This window comes from Nuphar pumila, chromosome 5 (assembly GCF_984573655.1).
Source record: "Nuphar pumila chromosome 5, dmNupPumi1.hap1.1, whole genome shotgun sequence".
Lineage (NCBI taxonomy): Eukaryota > Viridiplantae > Streptophyta > Magnoliopsida > Nymphaeales > Nymphaeaceae > Nuphar > Nuphar pumila.
The window spans coordinates 135,193,307-135,212,796 of record NC_143253.1 but is presented as its reverse complement, the minus strand read 5'-3'; the positions used below and the strand labels follow the sequence as shown (position 1 = coordinate 135,212,796).

The 19,490-nt window shown below is 40.3% G+C and overlaps 1 protein-coding gene across 1 annotated transcript in view; it reads right to left on the bottom strand.

Moving 5' to 3' along the window:
* NUDT3 (nudix hydrolase homolog 3) overlaps nucleotides 1-19,490 on the bottom strand; it is a 100,632-nt gene that overhangs the window by 55,864 nt on the left and 25,278 nt on the right. Inside the window, exons 7-9 of the mRNA XM_090006860.1 lie at nucleotides 15,791-15,877; nucleotides 15,526-15,632; nucleotides 4,622-4,793 (exon numbers count right to left, since the gene is read on the bottom strand). Coding sequence (XP_089862986.1) covers nucleotides 4,622-4,793; nucleotides 15,526-15,632; nucleotides 15,791-15,877 — 366 coding nt within the window. The remainder of the gene's footprint in view (nucleotides 1-4,621; nucleotides 4,794-15,525; nucleotides 15,633-15,790; nucleotides 15,878-19,490) is intronic.

Below are 19,490 nucleotides of genomic sequence, written 5' to 3'. Positions count from 1 at the left end.
CACCTATCCAGAAAGGTGTATGCATTTATAATAAATCATAACTTAATAGGAAGAAGGCCACAAGTCTCCCTTGACCCATAAAATGAAAGAGAATAGGAAGAAGGCCAAGTAGAACACCTGAAATATTATGCATTTATAATAAATCATAACTTAATAATATGCACCTACATGAAATTGTCAATATTCTTGAAATGTTGGCCTTTGCACAACCTGACTCAATGGTTATGGTCAACCAGGTATCTCACTTCATGCATTATCTAAGAAACAACCACATGAAGGATGTGAAGAAGATATCAGGAAATGTCTATGCCACCACTGCTGATTATTTGATTTTCCGATGGCCATCACAGACACATTCATCCATGTCCCCAAAGATCACCTATCTTGACACGGATTGGACTTAAGATACCAACACAATGATTAGCCATTGGTCAGCTTGTGATCATGGATAGTACAATTGTTGCTACAATAGGAAGCCAGCCATAGTTATGCAATCCAAATTAAGCATTTAGGAAGAACATAATATAGTAACCATTATGGCTAAAAACCAATTTGCATTCAACATCTTCTCATGAATGACAAAACATACCTTGAACATTGACTTTATTTGATAATTGGAGTGCAGTTGCTGTAAAACTTAAAAAAAAATGATTCAGGCCGGATCCGGATCCGGACCCGACCCGAGGCCACCGCCTCTCGTTGTCTTTAAGAGACAGCGAGGCAGGAGAAGGGTTACGAAACCCCTTCCCCTCTCTGCTCTCTCGTTTCTCTCCCGACCGACTCCCTCTCCTCTGCATTGCCGAGCACCGCCACCGACGACCCCCCTCCTTCCGGCGAGCTCCTTCCGGCAGCCCCAAGTACGCATCCACCTCCCCTCTTCTTTTCTTTTCCTTCCGTGTTTCTCTCCCTCATCTCTCCGTTTGCGCAAGGAGGGGCTAAGTCACCTACCTGCCTCCCTCAATCGCAAGGGAGGGGCAAAATCCCCTCCTTGCTGCCCTAGATCGCAAGGGAGGGGCAGCGCCCCCTCCCTGCGACGTGTTTTGCAAGGGAGGGGCCCAACCCCCCCTCCTGATGCCTCTGTTGCAGAGGAGGGGTCGAGCCCCTCCCTGCATGCCGTATTAGCGGGGGAGGGGTTGAGCCCCCTCCCTGCGTCTCCTTCCGGCAGGGGAGGGGTCGAGCCCTCCCTGTGCTCCCTGCGGTCAGGGGAGGGGTAGAACCCCCTCCCTGCTTCTTTTCCGGCATGGGAGGGGGTTGAGTTCCCCTCCCTGATCCCTGCCTCTCTTCTACTTTGTCAGGCGGGAGCACAGCCCTGCCTGCCCTCGCTCTCTGAAGGCAATGGTGCAACCCCCTGCCTCCCCGTTGGTAGCTGACAGCATGGGCTCGCAGCCCCTGCTCCCTGCCTCTCCTCTACTTTGTCAGGCAGGGGCGCAGCCCTGCCTGCCCTCGCTTTCTGAGGGCAGGGGTGCAACCCCCTGTCTCTTCATAATCTGCTGACAGTATATCAGCAGGGGCTCGCAGCCCCTGCTTCTTGCGCTGATAGCAACTGCGCAAGGGCACGATGCCCCTACCTCTTCTTCCTTCACATCAGCGGCAGTGCCCCTGATCTTCTATTGTTGGTGTTAACTTGCTAAGACTGTCGCTTTTGCAGCTCGTACAACGGATCCCGCTCGCGCTCCATGACCTGAGCCGTCAAACGTTTACACCCGCAGGCGCCAGCAAGCTTGCAACTCCCCAAGGTAGGGGAAGATTGCATGGAGAACTTAGACAATTGAATTGAGTTCAATTAACTAAAAAGGATAATTAAATAAATATATATGCATATATATTTATACGGGTACGCATTTGACTCAAGAACGCGGTTTCGCGATCCTTGTCCTTTACTTTTTGTCATGTCTTTTCTTTGTCGTCACGCTTTGCACCTATGCTTCGCTCACGCAATCCTGCTTTCGGTCTTTACTTTGTCGTCGCGCTTCTCGCCTAGGCTTTGTGTTTGCACTCCTGCTTACAGTCTTTACTTTGTCGTCGCGCTTTGCGCCCAGGCTCCTACTTTTGCAAATGTTTCGTTAATGTCTTGCCATTGCAGATGACGCTCAGGTTTTCGCTCATTGCATATGCTATAAAGGCATCCTCGTGGAGGATGCAAGAGGCATCTACCGCTCTCCCTCTTGCGACAAGAGTTGAGTCGGGAGCTTGGCGATACATCCTCGTCTAAGGAGAGGGATCCTTAGCATGGATCCTGGCTTTTCGAGTGAGCAGTCCTGCAAAGTTGACTTGAGCGAACTTCTTAGCGAGGGTTCTGTTGAGAAACTCGTATCTCGTCTATCGAGGCTGGTATCGAGTCATGTGAGGCATGTAGATACCACAATAGTGGATGAGATTCTAAAAAATCGCATGCCCAATGTGGCACAAGCTGTTGGGTGTTTCAAAAGATAAATAATGTCAAAAGTAAAGTTTGAGAAACATTACATCTTTGTGAAACACTTCTGTTGAGGCTCCTATTGGGAAGCTATATCCCTTTCATCCTACAGTACTTGTAGTCGTGCACTACACGCTAGTAATGCAATGATCGGATGAGACGGTTGTCCGACCTCGAATAATGCTAAATGCAAAATGTTGTAATCACATAAAATGGTGATTGATCGCCTTCACAGGCTAGTTGCTCGAGTGGTTGAAAGATCACAGCATATAATGGGTCATTAGTTAAGCAACACCTAACGCACTCATTCGCTTCTTGTTGTCTGTCAAGGGAGAGGACGGAGTGGTACAAAACTCCAATGGACAGGTTGTTAACAACCACCCCACGGGCAAAGATTCGGCTTCTCCAGTCATTGGAGTTAGGGGAAGGGACTATCAGACATTATCCTAGGTGGTAAATCCCATGGACTTCTGCAGAAGTTGGAAGCATCCGTTGCCAAGTACCTGCCTTTGGAGAATCTTCTCTCGGCTAAAGCCGTCCCCTTAGGAGCGAACTCAACTAGCTATTCAGGTTATTGAAAATACATAGAATAACAGACGTCCGAACTAGTCTCAATTGTTTCTACGTTTTGCCTGTGCGTACCCGCAGGCCAGTAATATCGAAACATAAAGTTTGTTCACACTGGTTGATGAGTCATGAGACTTGCTTGTTGCGTGGGAGTTCACAGCTTACGATCAAATGAATCGTCATGTTGTGTTTGACAGTTGCACTGCTAACCTGCTTTGAACTGCCTACCTGAACCTGTTTAACTGCATATCTGCTTTAAACTGCGTAACCTACTGAATTAAATACACTTAATTCAGTTTCCTGTAGTCTCTTTTGTGCACCTACTAGTTTTCCGCGAAACTAACTCATTCTATGGGTACAGGTGATGATTAGGTACACCACGGGCGATGACGCGATGCAAGATGGCTTCAAGACTTCTTTTTTCTTGCTTTTAGCTCGTGTCCTGGACGTTTTGGGGTTTTATAACGGATTTTCCTTGGGATATCCGAATTTTGTACTATTTCAAAACTTCTTTTAATGAAAGTAGCTTTTCTAAGTGTTTTGCAAGTAGCATGGATTGTGAGTTTTAGTTCTTTTAGCTAACGTGGCCAAAGTTGTCAGCTTGCCTTTTTGAATTTAACGAAAGAATAGTATTCCGCTGATTTCATAAACAAATTCTGAAAAGTAAGAGATCTTTCTAGTCTCCTGCCTGTTTTCTGAAAGGTTCGTAAGATTGAAATTTTGGGGCGTTACAGTTGCTACATATATGGATCTGGTATGTCATTGCAAACCTAAGGATAACAATATTGAAGATTGAAGGGATTCCATAACTATTTGTCATTCCTGAGCATCACACTAATGATCCATTTGGCAACACGGAGTCATGAGAGATTGGCATTTGAAGTGCAAAATATAGAATACACTTCCACATGGATGAGCCGTGTAAATATTCAGAATATAAGGCAAGTTCATCATTTTTGTTCTCATTTATCATTGCCGCAGGGTCCTTTCTTTCTCAGTACTTGTACAACAGTATCACACACTGACCAGATGTACAAGTGAATTTCAGATTCTTTCGTCTTCTCATTTCTACTTATCAACTTACAGATTTTATGAAGTCAAAGAAGGGATCCAATAGTTTGGGCGACACTCTCCATTAAATGGAGAATAAGGTTCAAGTGAAAATCTAAGACATTATCAGAACAGTACAAGCATTCCCCTAGCATATTATGCATGGAAAAAACATGCAATTGGCTTTTTCTGGCACAGAAGTGAACTCTAAGCCTAGTTTGCAAGCTGAAAAATAAAAATATTATATCCAGGTAACCACCATGTTCCCTTTTCAATCTAGCATTTAATGGAATAAATGTATATACATTTTATTCCCTTAAGCATAGGGCCTACCTTGTAATTGACAGCATACAGAAACTATGGAAGGCTGTTTTAAGATTTTAAGCACAACCATCACAAAGGATAAGAGAGTCCAGAACCAGATCTCAGAGTAGACGGCATTAATATTTCCTGTTATCTCCAATGGGCTTCTTGTTTTCCGTTATATTTAACAAAATCATTGACTACAATGGCCCTCAGCTGTCTAAATCCTAAGTGGAGTGCAAAACACCAAATCAGCTTTGAACATTGAAAACTACATGAACATACCATTTTATCCATATCTGGAGGATAAAAATTTCCCCCTGCAGGCTTTACTAAAGGAAATGCTACTCTATATTCTACACCCTTCCACCCAGGAATAGCCCTTGTAGAATCCGCAGATAACTTCACAGCAGAATCTGAAGTAGACAAGAAGGCCTGGTTTTCGTCAAGAATGGACCTATTGAAATTGCCAATAGTAAGAAACCAATACAAAATACTAGAAATATTAGAAAGGAAATGCACACAAAGACAGATGTTTTTCTTTTTTTTCTGAAACAGGATAAGGCAGACAAAAGGAGAAGCAAGGTATTTTAGTAATTATCAACTTCCAACACGATATATCATGAATACAACAGCTAATAACTACACAATATACCTATAAACTCTAGCTTTTTCAAGTATATAAAATTTATCTCTAGATAATTCTGTTGTCTGCAAGGTTTTTAATAATAGAATATTTCAATCTATGCCCCCTTATTGTACACTATGTAAATCTCACACTCAGTCCTTTATTGCCTTCATAGACAGACATCTTATCAGTTCTGTGTTCTCATCCTAATGATTCAATAATCAGGTAACTATTGACGTGATTGTATCTACATGTATCTCTGGTATCATGAACATACACTAAAACTTTCACGTGCAGCTTGGTTTTAACATATGAATTGTTAAGCATGAAGTGCTTTCTAAGGTAGTGTGGGAACAAGGACAAGGTCCTTAATTGATAACCTACACACTAATATTCAATTTTTCTTATGATTTTTGGGTTAGAAGATCAACAAGACAATTGTATTGAATATATTATTTATTGTAAGACTCGTGCATTTAAAAAAAAATGATGTTTTGGATCCAAGTTGGATCCGACCGGATCCGGGTCTTTACAACCCCCCCCCCCCCGTGAAAAGAAGTCGTCATTATGTATATGCAGGACCCGACCCGCTTTATATATTGGATCGGGTCCAGACCCAATCAATGTATAATGTAAATTAGCATGTTATTAAGGGGTATTTCTGTACCCTAGTATTTTTATACTCAACATATTAATAGAATGAAAGGCGCAGCCACAGGGGTCTGACGCACTCTCTCTCTCTCTCTCTCTCTCTCTCTCTCTCTCTCTCTCTCTCTCTCTCTCTCTCTCGGTGATAGATCTGTGTAGAGATCAAGGGCTCCCTTCTCACATGGTATCAGAGCAGCGTGACGTCTGGCAGTGAAGAGCTGCCTCGTTTTCATCCCATCAACGTGAAAGTTGACAGGCGCGTCGATCTAACCAAGTCTGGGTGTGAAAAGCTTGATCTCGGTTTCGCGGTGACAGATTCTCTGCTGTTTCGTGGGTTTTAAAACTATTTTTTGTTTCACGGTGACAGATTCAAACTATTTTTTGTTTCACGGTGACAGATTCTTTGTTGTTTCGTGGGTTCTGAAACTATTTTCTGTTGATTCAATACATTATTCTCTACTGATTCAATACATTATTCTTTGTGTTTTGTGGGTTCTGAAACTATTTTCTGCTGATTCAATACATTATTCTTTGTTGATTCAATACATTATTCTCTGTTGTTTCGTGGGTTCTGAAACTATTTTCTGTTGATTTAATACATTATTCTCTGATGTTTTCTCTTTCTGTCTGCTGTGTACTATCACGTGAAATTGATCCAACACGTGAACTTGTTTTCTACTGTTGTTAGCCGAGACTTGCTTCTACCTTCTGCCCTGTTAGTCGAGTCCAGTCACGTGTTTTTTGACCAAACACGTGAAGTTGATTAGTCGAGCCCTCTATTTTGTCTCTCATACCTAAGTGTCAGTTCAGGTTTTCTCTCAAATGGATTTTACTCATGCGCAGTCATGCCTGTCTTCAAGCTTTCTCGGTCAACTAGTCTCTGAAAAAATGAATAACTCAAATTTCCTAACCTGGAAAAGACAGATCATCCCATTTATAAAGAGTCAGGACCTCTCTGGTCATCTGGATGGATCGATTCCTCTGCCTCCAGAATTCATTTCGCAGGAAAAAGTGGACGATAAAGGAGAACAGATTATTGTTCTTCACAAGAATCCAGAATATGTTGCTTGGATAAAGAGGGATCAATCGCTAGTGGCATACATCACTTCAACTCTCTCACAGGAGGTCCTTGTTGCCCTTCCTGATGATTGTTCGGCCAAGGAACTGTGGGATAAGTTAGTTCAAACATATTCACAAATTTTTGAGGCAAGAATTATGTTTCTTAAGCGAGAGTTTCAAATGCTGAAGAAAGATTTCATGTCTATTATGGAATACCTGAACAAAATGAAAGGCATCACAGACCAGCTGGCTATTGTTGGGAGTCTTGTCAGTGAAAAAGATAAGGTGCAACAAACCTTGAGCGGATTGGGGCCAGAATATCATGTTATGATGACAACCTTACTATGTTTACCAGAACTTCCAAAGTTTTAAGATCTTCGTGCGAAATTATTGCAATATGAAATGACTCTGAAAGGATCTTCTGAAGATTCTCATGGACATTCAGGAACTCAAGATGTACTAGCTACGGGAATGAGTTATAGTCGAGGACGAGGAAGTTCTTTTCGAGGAAAGGGAGGTCAAGGGAGAAATACCTATGGAGGTCGTGGTATACTTCCAACACCCAATATACAAGGACAGAGACCCATCCCCACCTGTTTTCTATGCAACAAGAAAGGGCACATTAAAGCAAATTGTTGGTTTAATCCTCAAAACAAAGGGAAAGCTCCACAAGCAGAGGCTAGGAAGGATGGAGAGGTAAAGGACTTGTTGTTGGCAGCCTTGGCAGGATTGAATATGAAGCAAAATGACAAAGGCATTTGGTATGTCGACTCCGGAGCAGCTACTCATGTCACAGGTGATGCAGGTAAACTCTTGACTCTTACTCCTTATGTTGGTAAAAATAGCATAGTCACAGGAGATGGATCTCATCACTCAATCTCACATATTGGAAATGCCATTATACCCATGTCAAAGTCCTCTCTTAAACTTCCAAGTGTCATTCATGCACCTAATATTCAAAAGAACATTGTTTTTGTCTCAAAACTCGTGATGATGCTAATGCTTCAGTTGAATTTACTCCCTCTTCTGTTTATGTCAAGGATCTTCGCACGAGAAAGACATTCGATGAAGGACAACGATGGGGCAACATGTACATCTTTCAAGAAGATCCTTCCTCCATTCATTCTGATTATTCATCCTTGAAGCCTCACCAACGCTAATTTTTTTATCCTGATTTTATATTTACTATTTCTGAATGTAATAAGCCAAGACTTTGGCATAGTCGTCTTGGCCATTGTGGTCGCCATTTTATTGAAAAACTTGTCTTGAATAATATCATTCATAAGTCCAGTCTGAGTTCAGAGGTCGTTGATACAAAGTGTTCTAGTTGTCATTTATGTAAGAGACATATTTTACCATTCACTTCCATTAAGAAAAGAGTTTCAAGGCCATTTGAGGTCATTTGTTCGGATGACTGGGGTCCTGCCCCAATTACTTCACTTTTTGGCAGCAAATACTATCTTATTTTCATTGATAGTTACTCGCGCTATACTTGGATATTTTTTATGAAGCACAAATCAGAAGTCTTTGGATTGTTCCAGAGATTTCATTCTTTTGTTCAAAATCATTTCTCTACCAACATTCTCAATTTCCAGTGTGATGGAGGAGGTGAATTATCCTCGAGTGACTTTGTTAGTTTCCTTCGACATAATGGGATAAAGAGAAGAGTGTCTTGCCTGCATACACCTCAACAAAATGGGATTGCTGAGAGGAAGCATCGACATATTGTTGAGACTGCAATGAGCATGATGCACGGGAGCAATCTCCCTGTATCATTATGGACTGAGGCTTTTCACTCCACAGTTCATGTGATAAATCGACTGCCCATGAGTATCTTAGAGAATAAGTCACCATATTTTTCTCTATTCGGCACACAACCTGATTATCATGAATTACATGTGTTTGGGTCTGTTTGCTATGTTCACATTGACAGCTCACTAAGGCACAAGTTCCAAGATAAAGCCTTAAAATGCAGGTTTATAGGATATGCAAAAGAATACAAAGGGTACAGGTGCTATGATCTCCTGAGTAAGTGTGTCAAAATATCAAGGAATGTAGTTTTTGATGAAATGAATTTTGATGATCAGAGTGCTAGTTCAACCCTTCATGCTGATAACTCAAGCCCCAGCGTTGAGGTATACTACCCATGGTTAAATTCAGAACTCTTTTTCAATGGTAAAGTAGATTGTTCAGCAAATTGCAGTCAGAAGGAGACACATGAGGCATCAACCAATGAAACTCAAACGGAAGAGACTATTACACATGACTTGGAGCCAACAAGGTATAAGGGTGTTGTGTACACCCGACGAGAGAAAGAGCCCTCATTCATTTCTTGTACAAGTACGGAACCATCTGATCCCGCTTCACAGATGATGGATATCAGACGATCCTCACGGATTCGACATCCGCTTGACAGATGGGTAAGTTATAAAAAAAATTCATTGGATTTTCAGTTGTTCTTGACATCTATAAGTAAAGAGGATGAGCCCCTCATGTTCTATCAAGCTGCGAGTTCTAGAAGATGGGTAGAAGCAATGAATAAAGAAATGAAAGCCTTACATGAATGTGGGACATGGGAGATTGTACCTAGACCACTAAACAGAAATGTTGTTTGGTCAAAATGGGTATACAAGATAAAGTATAAGCCAGATGGGAGCATCGAAAGGTACAAGGCTAGACTTGTAGTCAAGGGATTCACACAAGAGGAAGGACAAGACTTCGATGAAACCTTTAGTCCTATAGTTAAAATGGGGACCATTCGCATTGTGTTGAGTCTAGCCATTAAACATGGATGGACATTGAGCCAGTTGGATGTAAAAAATGTATTTCTGCACGGGGATTTAAAAGAAGAGGTCTACATGGAACAACCCACTGGATATGCAGAACGAGACGCCAAAAAATATGTATGTAAGTTAAAGAGAGCACTCTATGGTTTGAAACAAGCTTCTCATTCCTGGTTCGACAGCTTTTCTCTAGAGATACAAAGGCATGGCTTCTCTCGGTCCCTTCTAGATCACTCATTATTTATTCACAATGAACAAGGTGTCACTACTCTTCTATTGATATATGTAGATGACATCATCATCACAGGAAACTGTAAAAGTCACATTGAGCGGGTGAAGAAGTTATTAAATCAGAGATTTAAGATGAAAAATTTGGGAGAGCTGCGATATTTTCTTGGGGTAGAAGTTGATAAAAGAAGTGATACACTCACCCATACTCAACACAAATACACGTTGGACATTCTCAGCAGAGCGTGCATGACAGATTGTAAGCCGTTAACAACTCCAAGTGTCATCCATCAGAAACTAAGTTCAAAGGAAGGGGATATATATGGAGATCCCACTAAGTATCGCGGCTTAGTTGGCATGTTGCAATACCTGACTTTTACTAGACCTGATATAGTATACTCGGTTAATCAGGTATCCCAGTTTATGCATGAACCTCATATGTCACATATGGAGGCAGTCAAACGTATACTTCGTTACCTGAAGGGTACAGTTGGTGATGGGCTGGTATACAAGAAAAGAGAATTAGATCCAGGCGGGGGGCATGAGATCATCATTTATGCTGATGCTGATTGGGCGGGTAATCCAGATGAACGGCGATCAGTATCCGGTTATTGCAGCTTCATTGGACCAAACTTGGTATCCTGGAGCAGTAGAAAACAAAAGGCGGTTGCTAGGTCAAGCACTAAGGCTTAATACAGATCGATGGTTGCTGCCACGGCTGAGGCTACATGGATAAGACATCTCCTGACAGAAATGGGAGAACCGATTGCTCGGTCACTACTACTGTGTGACAATGAAAGTGCCATCAACATGTCCTTCAATCCCATCCACCATAGTCGAGCAAAGCATATTGAAATAGATCAATATTTTATTAGGAAAAAGGTTGAAGATAAAGAGATTAAACCCATGTATGTGCCGACTGAAGAACAAGTTGCTGACATTCTTACTAAAGGGTTGACAAAGGACAGATTTTGGTTTCTGAAAGGCAAGTTGTTCATGGTTCAGGACCATGCACAACTTGAGGGAGGCTGAAAAGAAGTCGTCATTATGTATATGCAGGACCCGACCCGCTTTATATATTGGATCGGGTCCAGACCCAATCAATGTATAATGTAAATTAGCATGTTATTAAGGGGTATTTCTGTACCCTAGTATTTTTATACTCAACATATTAATAGAATGAAAGGCGCAGCCACAGGGGTCTGACGCACTTTCTCTGGAATCTCTCTCTCTCTCTCTCTCTCTCTCTCTCTCTCTCTCTCTCTCTCTCTCTCTCTCTCTCTCTCTCTCTCTCTCGGTGATAGATCTGTGTAGAGATCAAGGGCTCCCTTCTCACACACCCCTCTCGACTCTCCCCTCGTCTCCCTCTTTCGCACACTGGTGCATCCGAAACCCCCGACAATGCCCCTTCTCCCAGCTCTTCCCTGAACACCCTGAAGCCCAACCCCGAGCCCCACCCTCCCGTTCTCTCTCTCCAATGGCGCCGGCACACCGGACCGGTGCTACTCCCCCCCTCAGGTAGGTCTCTCTCTCTCTCTCTCTCTCTCTCTCTCTCTCTCTCTCTCTCTCTCTCTCTCTCTCTCTCTCTCTCTCTCTCTCTCTCTTTTGGGCAAGAGGGCGCACCATCCGCCTCTCTTTCTCACCCCCCAGGCGGTGGCAGCAGCAACCGAGTTGCTACTGCCTCTCGGTTCATTCTCGACTGAGTCGGGCTCGATTGAGTCCAACCAAGCCCGACTTGGTCAGGGCTGGCCAGAGGTGTCGATCGGGAGCCACCCAATCGCTGGGTGCTTCCGCTGCCCTCTGCTTCAATCCCGACAGGGCCAGCCCCTGCTGCACCCCCTTTGCACCCCTCTAATCTCCCTGGTCCGATGTAGAAGTGTCCAGCGACACTGCCACCACCACCCCCATTTCCTTCTTCCCCTTCCCAGCAGTGGTGTGAGGTTGTTGCTGCCACCGTCTAGCCGATCGGGATGGGTGGCTGACGCCACCCCCTCCCCCCTGTCGTCACCCCTTTCTTCCCCTGGCTGTAGCGGAGAAGCCAAGGCGGTGCCTCAGCCGTCGTGGCACCCGCCCCGACCCACTGCTGCACTCGAGTAGTAGCAGCAACTATTGTTGTTGTTGTCTCGGGTTCGACCAAAACTGAGCTGAGGCCGAGCTCAACTCGACCACTTGTTTTTGAAAGAGGGGGGGGGGACCAAGCCAGGCTCGACCTCCTAGTCCTCCCTTGGACCGAGTCAAGCTCAGTTGGAATCGAGCCTGACTCGATACAGTTTTCTCTTAGCCTGGCTCAGACCCTATTTGAAACCGATCTTAGGGTTTTGCCTCTTATACCGAGCCTAACTCTGTCCGCCAACCCCGAGCAAAGCTCGGGTCCTCGGTTCAGTTTTCTTCGAGTCTGGCTCGAACTAGGTTCAGGTTCAACCCGTGCGATACAAATGTTGCTTATATTATTGAATTAAGTTTGTTGCATCGTTCTTTTTGGCACCACGATAAAACATCTTTTGGCGCAACGAACGAGACACGCTAAACAAGGCACAAGCTCTTAAAAACCTACGCTCGGAATCGTCAACAAGTTCGACCATCTTCGAGGTAGGAAAAAGTTGCATACGAGAATAAATGACGGAATACTTCTAACTTATACATAATATATATGCTTTTAACTCAAGGACGCAGTTTTGCGTATTCTTGTCCATTTAAATTATATTATTTACTTTATCGTTGCACTGTTATGTGCACAGGCTACTGCTTAAGCAATTTATTTAGTCGATGTATGGTTTCGTATATCGTGCATTACTTACGCAATTTATTTAGCCAATGTACAGTTTCGTACATCGTGCATTGTTTACATAATTTATTTAGCCGATGTATGGTTTCGTACATCGTGCATGCTTACGCAATTTATTTAGCCGATGTACGGTTTCGTACATCGTGCATTGCCTACGCAATTTATTTAGCTCTATGTGTGGTTTTGCATATCGGGCCTTGCTTTATGTCATTTACTTTGTTGCCACACTGCAATGTGCACAAGCTTACACTTTACTATATATGTATTCTATATACATATATATATATATATGACTTTATAAGGTAGGCGTACTCCTGCCTACTTTTGATTATGCGTGCAGTTAAAGATGCAGATTTGCGCATCCTCGCCTAGTCTTTATTTTTAAAAGGTTTTCACATGCAAGATTTCAAAGCTCGTATTATTCGTTGTCTCAAAAAGCAAAACAAGTATTTGGCGTTTATGTATTCGCAACCGAGTCTTTCCCTCAAACCTGCCTAACGAAAAGGCTTTGACTACGGAGCCCTAAGTGGTATGTACGTTCGGTCCTTTGTTTTCGTATCTGAAATGACTCGGATATTCTCCAGTCTAAAATACGGAACATTGAAATTTCTAAATGATGTTAGGGTTTCTTTCTGAGAAACCGATATCCCTCTCATCGTAGTGGTACCATCAGACATGCATGGCATATTAGTACTACGATGATTGGATGAGAGGTTTATGGTAACCTCGTAAAGTGGAAATGCACGATGGTTAAAAGAAAATCACATAAATGGTGATGATTGCCTTCACAAGGAAAATGTTCGATTTGGTTTGAAAGACTAGAGCATGTAGAATAGGTCATCAGTTAAAATAGAACATGACATACCAATTTGTCTCTTTGGTTCCACCAAGAGAGAGGATGGGATAGTGCAAAAACTCTGATGGACAGTTGTTAACAACTACGCTCCTAGAATAGCAATTGACTCGGTGTCCCCTGTCATCGGAGTTAGAGGACAGGGCTACCAAAAATTATCCTAGGTGGTAGATCCCATGGACTTTTGCAGAAGTTAGATGCATCCCTTACCATGAATGCTTCTGGAGAATTCTCACTAGCTCATTAGTCGTCCCCTTAGGAGCGGACTCAGTTAGTTGTCCGAGGTATTAAAATACATGGAATAACAAACCCCCGGGCAGTCAGAGTTTTTTTTATGTTTTTTATGTACGTACCCTCAGGACAGGTAATTATCGAAACAAGATTATCATGCTCATTTTGCTTATTCTGAACTGCACATCACGAAAGGAACAACGTATATGTTAGTCTTGTTCTGAATTTTGATATCTATGCACCTGTCAGATTTTTATAAGTCTGACATGTTTTATGAGGTACAGGTCATGATTAGGTCGGTACAACAGGAGATGGCGCGATGACGTGATGATATCAAGATCTCACTCTTTCTCCTAAGCACGTTTTGTAATTTTGTATAAGGGTTCCCTTTGAAAATTCCTCTTTTGTATAAACTTTAAATTATCAAAAACTATGTTTTCAATTTATATAGTTTCAATGCTTATACGGAGATACAAATTTATTGTGTAAAGGAAGGTTCGTCTGTAATGCGCCCAAGGTCCGTTGACTTTTTATTTCAAACACCATTTTCCATTGAACTGTCATTTTTAACTCTGAAAAAGGATTGATTACAAAGTTTCCAAACTTTTCCTAAAAAGTTACAAGTTCGGGATTTTGGGGTGTTACATTTATTAAATAGAAAATCATGCTTTTATAGTAATTGATTATGAGAAAAGCAATATCCTTTTGACCAAACAGCTGAACAACCACGTGCAGCCCCCCCCCCTTCTCTCTCTAACTTCCCTCACACGTATGATCTCTTCCTCTCTCACCCATTCTCTCATCGGCACCACATTTTGTTAAATGACAAAATGAGTGTTGTGATCTTTTTGTTGTCATTTACTAAATTGGTTGTGGTATAAATGTATTTTAATAGAGAGAAATTAAAAAAACTACTTACATGGGATTATATGGAGACATGCGAGAGAGAGAAACTAGGAAAGCTATTTACATAGAATCCTATGGGAGAGAAAAATTAGAAAATCTACTTAAATAGGGATCCTATGAGGACATGATAGAGAAAGAGAGTTTAAGAAAGTTATTTACATGGAGATCTTATGGGGAACACACACACACACAGATTACTAGATAGAGATGTTAATGGATCAGATTTTATCTGATATCTAACCGAATATGACTCCGTTTAGTCAGATTTGGTAAGCCAAAACCACACCTGATTATAATAGGATGCAGATATGGTTTTGATTTTTAGCTACAGAATCAGATGAATACATGTAAAAAACCGGATTTAGTGCAAGCTTTTCACTGTCCAGATCGAAATTCAAATCCATTTAGCCTACATCTGATTTATTGGATATGGTATTAGCTACATCTGACCCAAATACGAACCATTTACATCCCTATTACTAGATTAAGCTTTACTCATCATTTTTTATCAGTGTATGTGTGTGTGTTTACTCATCATGTTTGATTTGCGTGTGGGTAAGCACGTTTCCGTGACCCATTAGTAAGGATGGACTGTTTCTTTATTAAAGAAATATATACACAGGCTTTAAAAGATCTTCTATTTAAAAATTAAGCCTAAAACTGGGCTCAGACTTGGCTCATTTCTAAATTGTGAACGCTACCTGTGACATATCTATTTGCTTCCAGCCTATAAAGAGTCATTTCTCTGTATTGATTTATCATTCCCCATGTATCACATAGTGAAGCAACAAAACTAGCCTTTAAGATTACATTAGTGATCATTGCACTATGTTAAATAAAATGTGTATCAAATGAATTACCAAAAAATCCCTTTCCAAAGTAAAAACAAGCAACATGTCAATTTCTGAAAATAGAAAAATTAACCATGATAAGTAACCATGTCTTGTCCAATAATTCGAAAAAGATGTATGATACAAATGGTTCAAGTAATCAACAAAGATAACAATTATTTATGTGACATTACCAAAGACATTTTGATTTGAGTAGCATTTCTCAAAATGACATTACCAAGGGCTCTTGTTAATGGAGAAATTTGCCCATTTAAGGTGATCCAAGGAAGAGAAGACTGCATGCTCCTTTAACCAATCTCTTAATGTTGGATTGCTACCCCACACCTAAATGCATTGAAATCCATAAGGCAAGCTATGAAGATGATAAGGCTTCATTAAGTGTTTAATATAATCTCACAAGTTATTACATGGATAGCATGCATAAGTTATCTGAAAGGAAAAAAACAGGATTTCTGCAATAAGACGAGCATTTGAAGTATAACCTGTCCATAGAAAATTTCATCAACAACCTTGGCAGCTTTGAGGATGAAAAACAAAGCATCCATGTCTCCTTTGGATAACCCATTTAGCTGCTTCAAAGGACACAACCACCACAAATGAGTGTCCGCAAGTGAGTGCAATTAAATTTAACTAGATACTCATTACAAGAATTTAAATAAAAAATACCATGACTCACAAGAATTTATGTCATGCAACTGCATTTTCAACATCAACATCTTTTTCCGATTTGTATTTAAGAATTGAAGCAGAAATTTTAGTAGCATGTCACATAACATTCACATTTTTCACCATGAACATCTTTTCCTTTTATTATTTCAAAAGATTTGGAAGGCAAGAAATGCCAACCCAATCACTAATAAAGATACAAATGATATGTCGAAATGAGAATCCATAACCAATCTCATTAAACTGAATATTGAGGCTAAGAAATAGGCATGGTAGAAGATGCATAATAATAATAATATACATAAACAGTAAACAATTAACGAAACAACATGAAAAAAAATGCAGAAATACATAGCATAAGTGAATACCACTTCCACTGAAACTCATGGCTTCATCATCAAGAGTTTGCTAAGAAAGAAGCACAGCAATAAAATAGAACAAACTTCAGGAAGAGGTTAACAAAACCCAAAGAAGTGTGATCTAGAATGTGCTAGTTGATACTGCCACATTAACAAAGGTTGGTTAGGAAAAGGCTATGTCACACGGACTCGGCTAGGGAGGCGCCGCACCCGAGTCGACACGCCCCGACACGAGTGCGGACACGGGTGCGGTTTCGGACACGGCCCAAACTCGGTCAATGCCGAGTCAGACTCGGTCAACAAGTCAAGGTCGAGTCCGTCCTTGTTTTGGGCTCGGTCAACGTTGACTGAGTCCAAAAATATTCATTTTTAGGGCAAAAAACAAAAAAAATGATCTTTTTATATATTTTTTTAAAATATATATATATATATAGCATGAGTCTCACACATAAGCCCCAGAAAAAAAAATCGGGGGGCGCTGCCCCCCTACGCCCCCCCCTACCCCCGCCCGCTGACCGCGCAGCAGGACCCGTGCCGGGGGGAGCCCCCGAACCCCCCTTTCTACAAGGGCAAAAGTACAATTTACAAAGTTTGTAAAAACACTCATGTTGGTATATGCACACACTGGATATATTATTATTATTATATATATATATATTTAAAAATATCTATATATATAGCCGAGTCCCCGTGTCCAAAATTTTTAAAATTGTGTCGCACCCGCACCCATGTGACATAGGGAAAAGGCCTAATGTAATGAGCAAGTTCTTACAACTCTGGATTTTAGAAGCATTTTATGGACCAAAAAAATTATGCTTCTTATGAGTTTTGCGAAAAGATAATAAAAATTAAGGATACAACTTGGATCACATATGGATAACTCTAGGAGTCTTTATAGGAGAGGCATTTCATATGACATAACAAGTACTAGCATCAAGTTGATTCTTAAAACTCAAAAGTATTGACTTTAATAAATGTGAAGGCCAATCTAGCAATATTCACATCAACAAAAGCCCTCAGATCTTACATATGTTGATGAGAAAGCATTAGCAAATCAGAAAAACAATGCATCATAAAAATGAAAATATACATTTACAGTTTGATTCCCCTAGTCTCTCACTAAACTAAGGATTAATAGATCATGGTATTGTAAGCAAGATTGATCATCATGAGACTCATTGTCTCTTGATTCACTTGATTCAATAACATTTTCAAAATCATATTCACAGTCACTTTCAGTAACATCTTGGTTGAATCTAAGGTCAAATAAGAAAGAGTACTCAGTTACTTAGCTTGATATTTTCCAAAGAAATTTTCTTTTTTCAAAAAAGTAACCTTCCTAGAGATATATTTTTTTATTTTTAGGATCATAACACTGATATCCTTTTTAGTTATCAGCATAGCCAAAGAAGGCACACAGAATGACTCTGGGTGAAAAATTTTCATTTTTGTTGGTTAATACAAAACATTTGCAACCAAAGACTCATAATCTAGCATAATCAGGAGCGATTTTAACAAGCTTTTCAATAGGACAAATATTTTGTGAAGAAGAAGATGGCATTTTAGTTATAAGGTAGATAGAAATTAGAACAATTTCTGCTAAAAAAAATTGACACATGGCTTCCAATAAGTAAGATTCTTGAAATTTCAATGATGTGCCCATATTTTTTTTTCCAGCCAAACCATTTTGTTGTGGTGTGTGAGGACATGATCTTTGGTGTGTAAAACCATGAAGATTTAGATAATCTTTAAACTGTTTTGATAAAAACTCTCCCCGTGAATCAGTCTGAAATATAAAAAATTTATTTTCAAATGTATTTGTAACTAATTTATAAAAGTTTTCAAAATAAAAAGACTTCTAATTTATGCTTAAGAAAGTATATCCAAGTATGTCTAGTAAAATCATCTACAAAGATAACATAATAAGCATGTCCACCTTTAGATAGAACAAGTGTTGGACCTCAAACATTTGAATGTACAAGCTCAAGTCTAAATGAAACAAAAGTTCTATCATTGAATGGTAATCTCTTTATTTTTTCAAGAACACAGTCTTCGCAAGAGAAATCATTAAGATTACAAAATTTTTCCAAATTTGAAAAATACTGAATTTTGAATACATTTTGATATCCTAATCTTATGTCATATATTTAAATCAAATTTTTGGATATTACAACAAAAAGCATTTTTGGGTATTTCCAAAAAGTCGATATAGTAGAGTCCCCCTTCTCTATGGCCTTGCCCAATCAGCTTCCCTGAGAGATGATCCTACATCAAACATTCATTTGAAAAGAAGAAAATATTACAACCACAATAAAAAATTTGAGAAACAAATAAAAGATTTAAGTTTAGTTTAAGAATGTAACAAACTTTTGGAATAAAAAAGTTTTTTTTAGATTTTTTTCAAAATTTTATATTCTTTCAATTTGAAGAGATGTGCCATCAGCTGTTAAAACATTTGACACACTTAAGTTGCTATGATATTCGGATTAAATATCTTTATTTGAGGTCATATGAAAAGATGCACCAGAATCAAGAAGCCAAAGAATTTTACTGAGATCAGAGTAAGATGAAACGGCAGCCCCAGTTGAGGAACTCCTTTGAGAAAAGGTTGAAGTGCTTCCACTAATTGAGCCCAAGATAAACTCCCAGTGGATGAATCTTATGATATAGAAATATCGTTCGTCTCTTGTGAAGATTTCACCGATGCAACCTTCTTCTCGTATGCCCCTTTCAGTTTAGGATATTGGGGCCTAATGTGTCTCGGCTCATGACAATGATGACAAATAGTTTTTCTTCTATCATAGTCATTTTTTTGTCTTCTATAGTGAGGTGGCTTATATGCACAAACATAGTTACCCGGTCTAGAAATGGCTAAGACCGAGTGATCTTCACTTTTGCTTACATGCTTTTTCAATCTATTTTCTTTCATACTCAACTCCTATATAGTATCTTCAATAGAGGGCACTTTTCTTCTATGGAGAAGAATAGATTTTGTAGATTTAAATTTCGGTCTTAGACCACTAATGAATTGGTAAAAATACTCCGCACCTATTTGTTTTTTGCGGAGTTCTATATCTTTGGGACAATGACACTTTGGCTCTAGAAGAGACAATTCTTCCGAAAGTTCGGATAGGTCAATTATAGTATTCTCTAATGG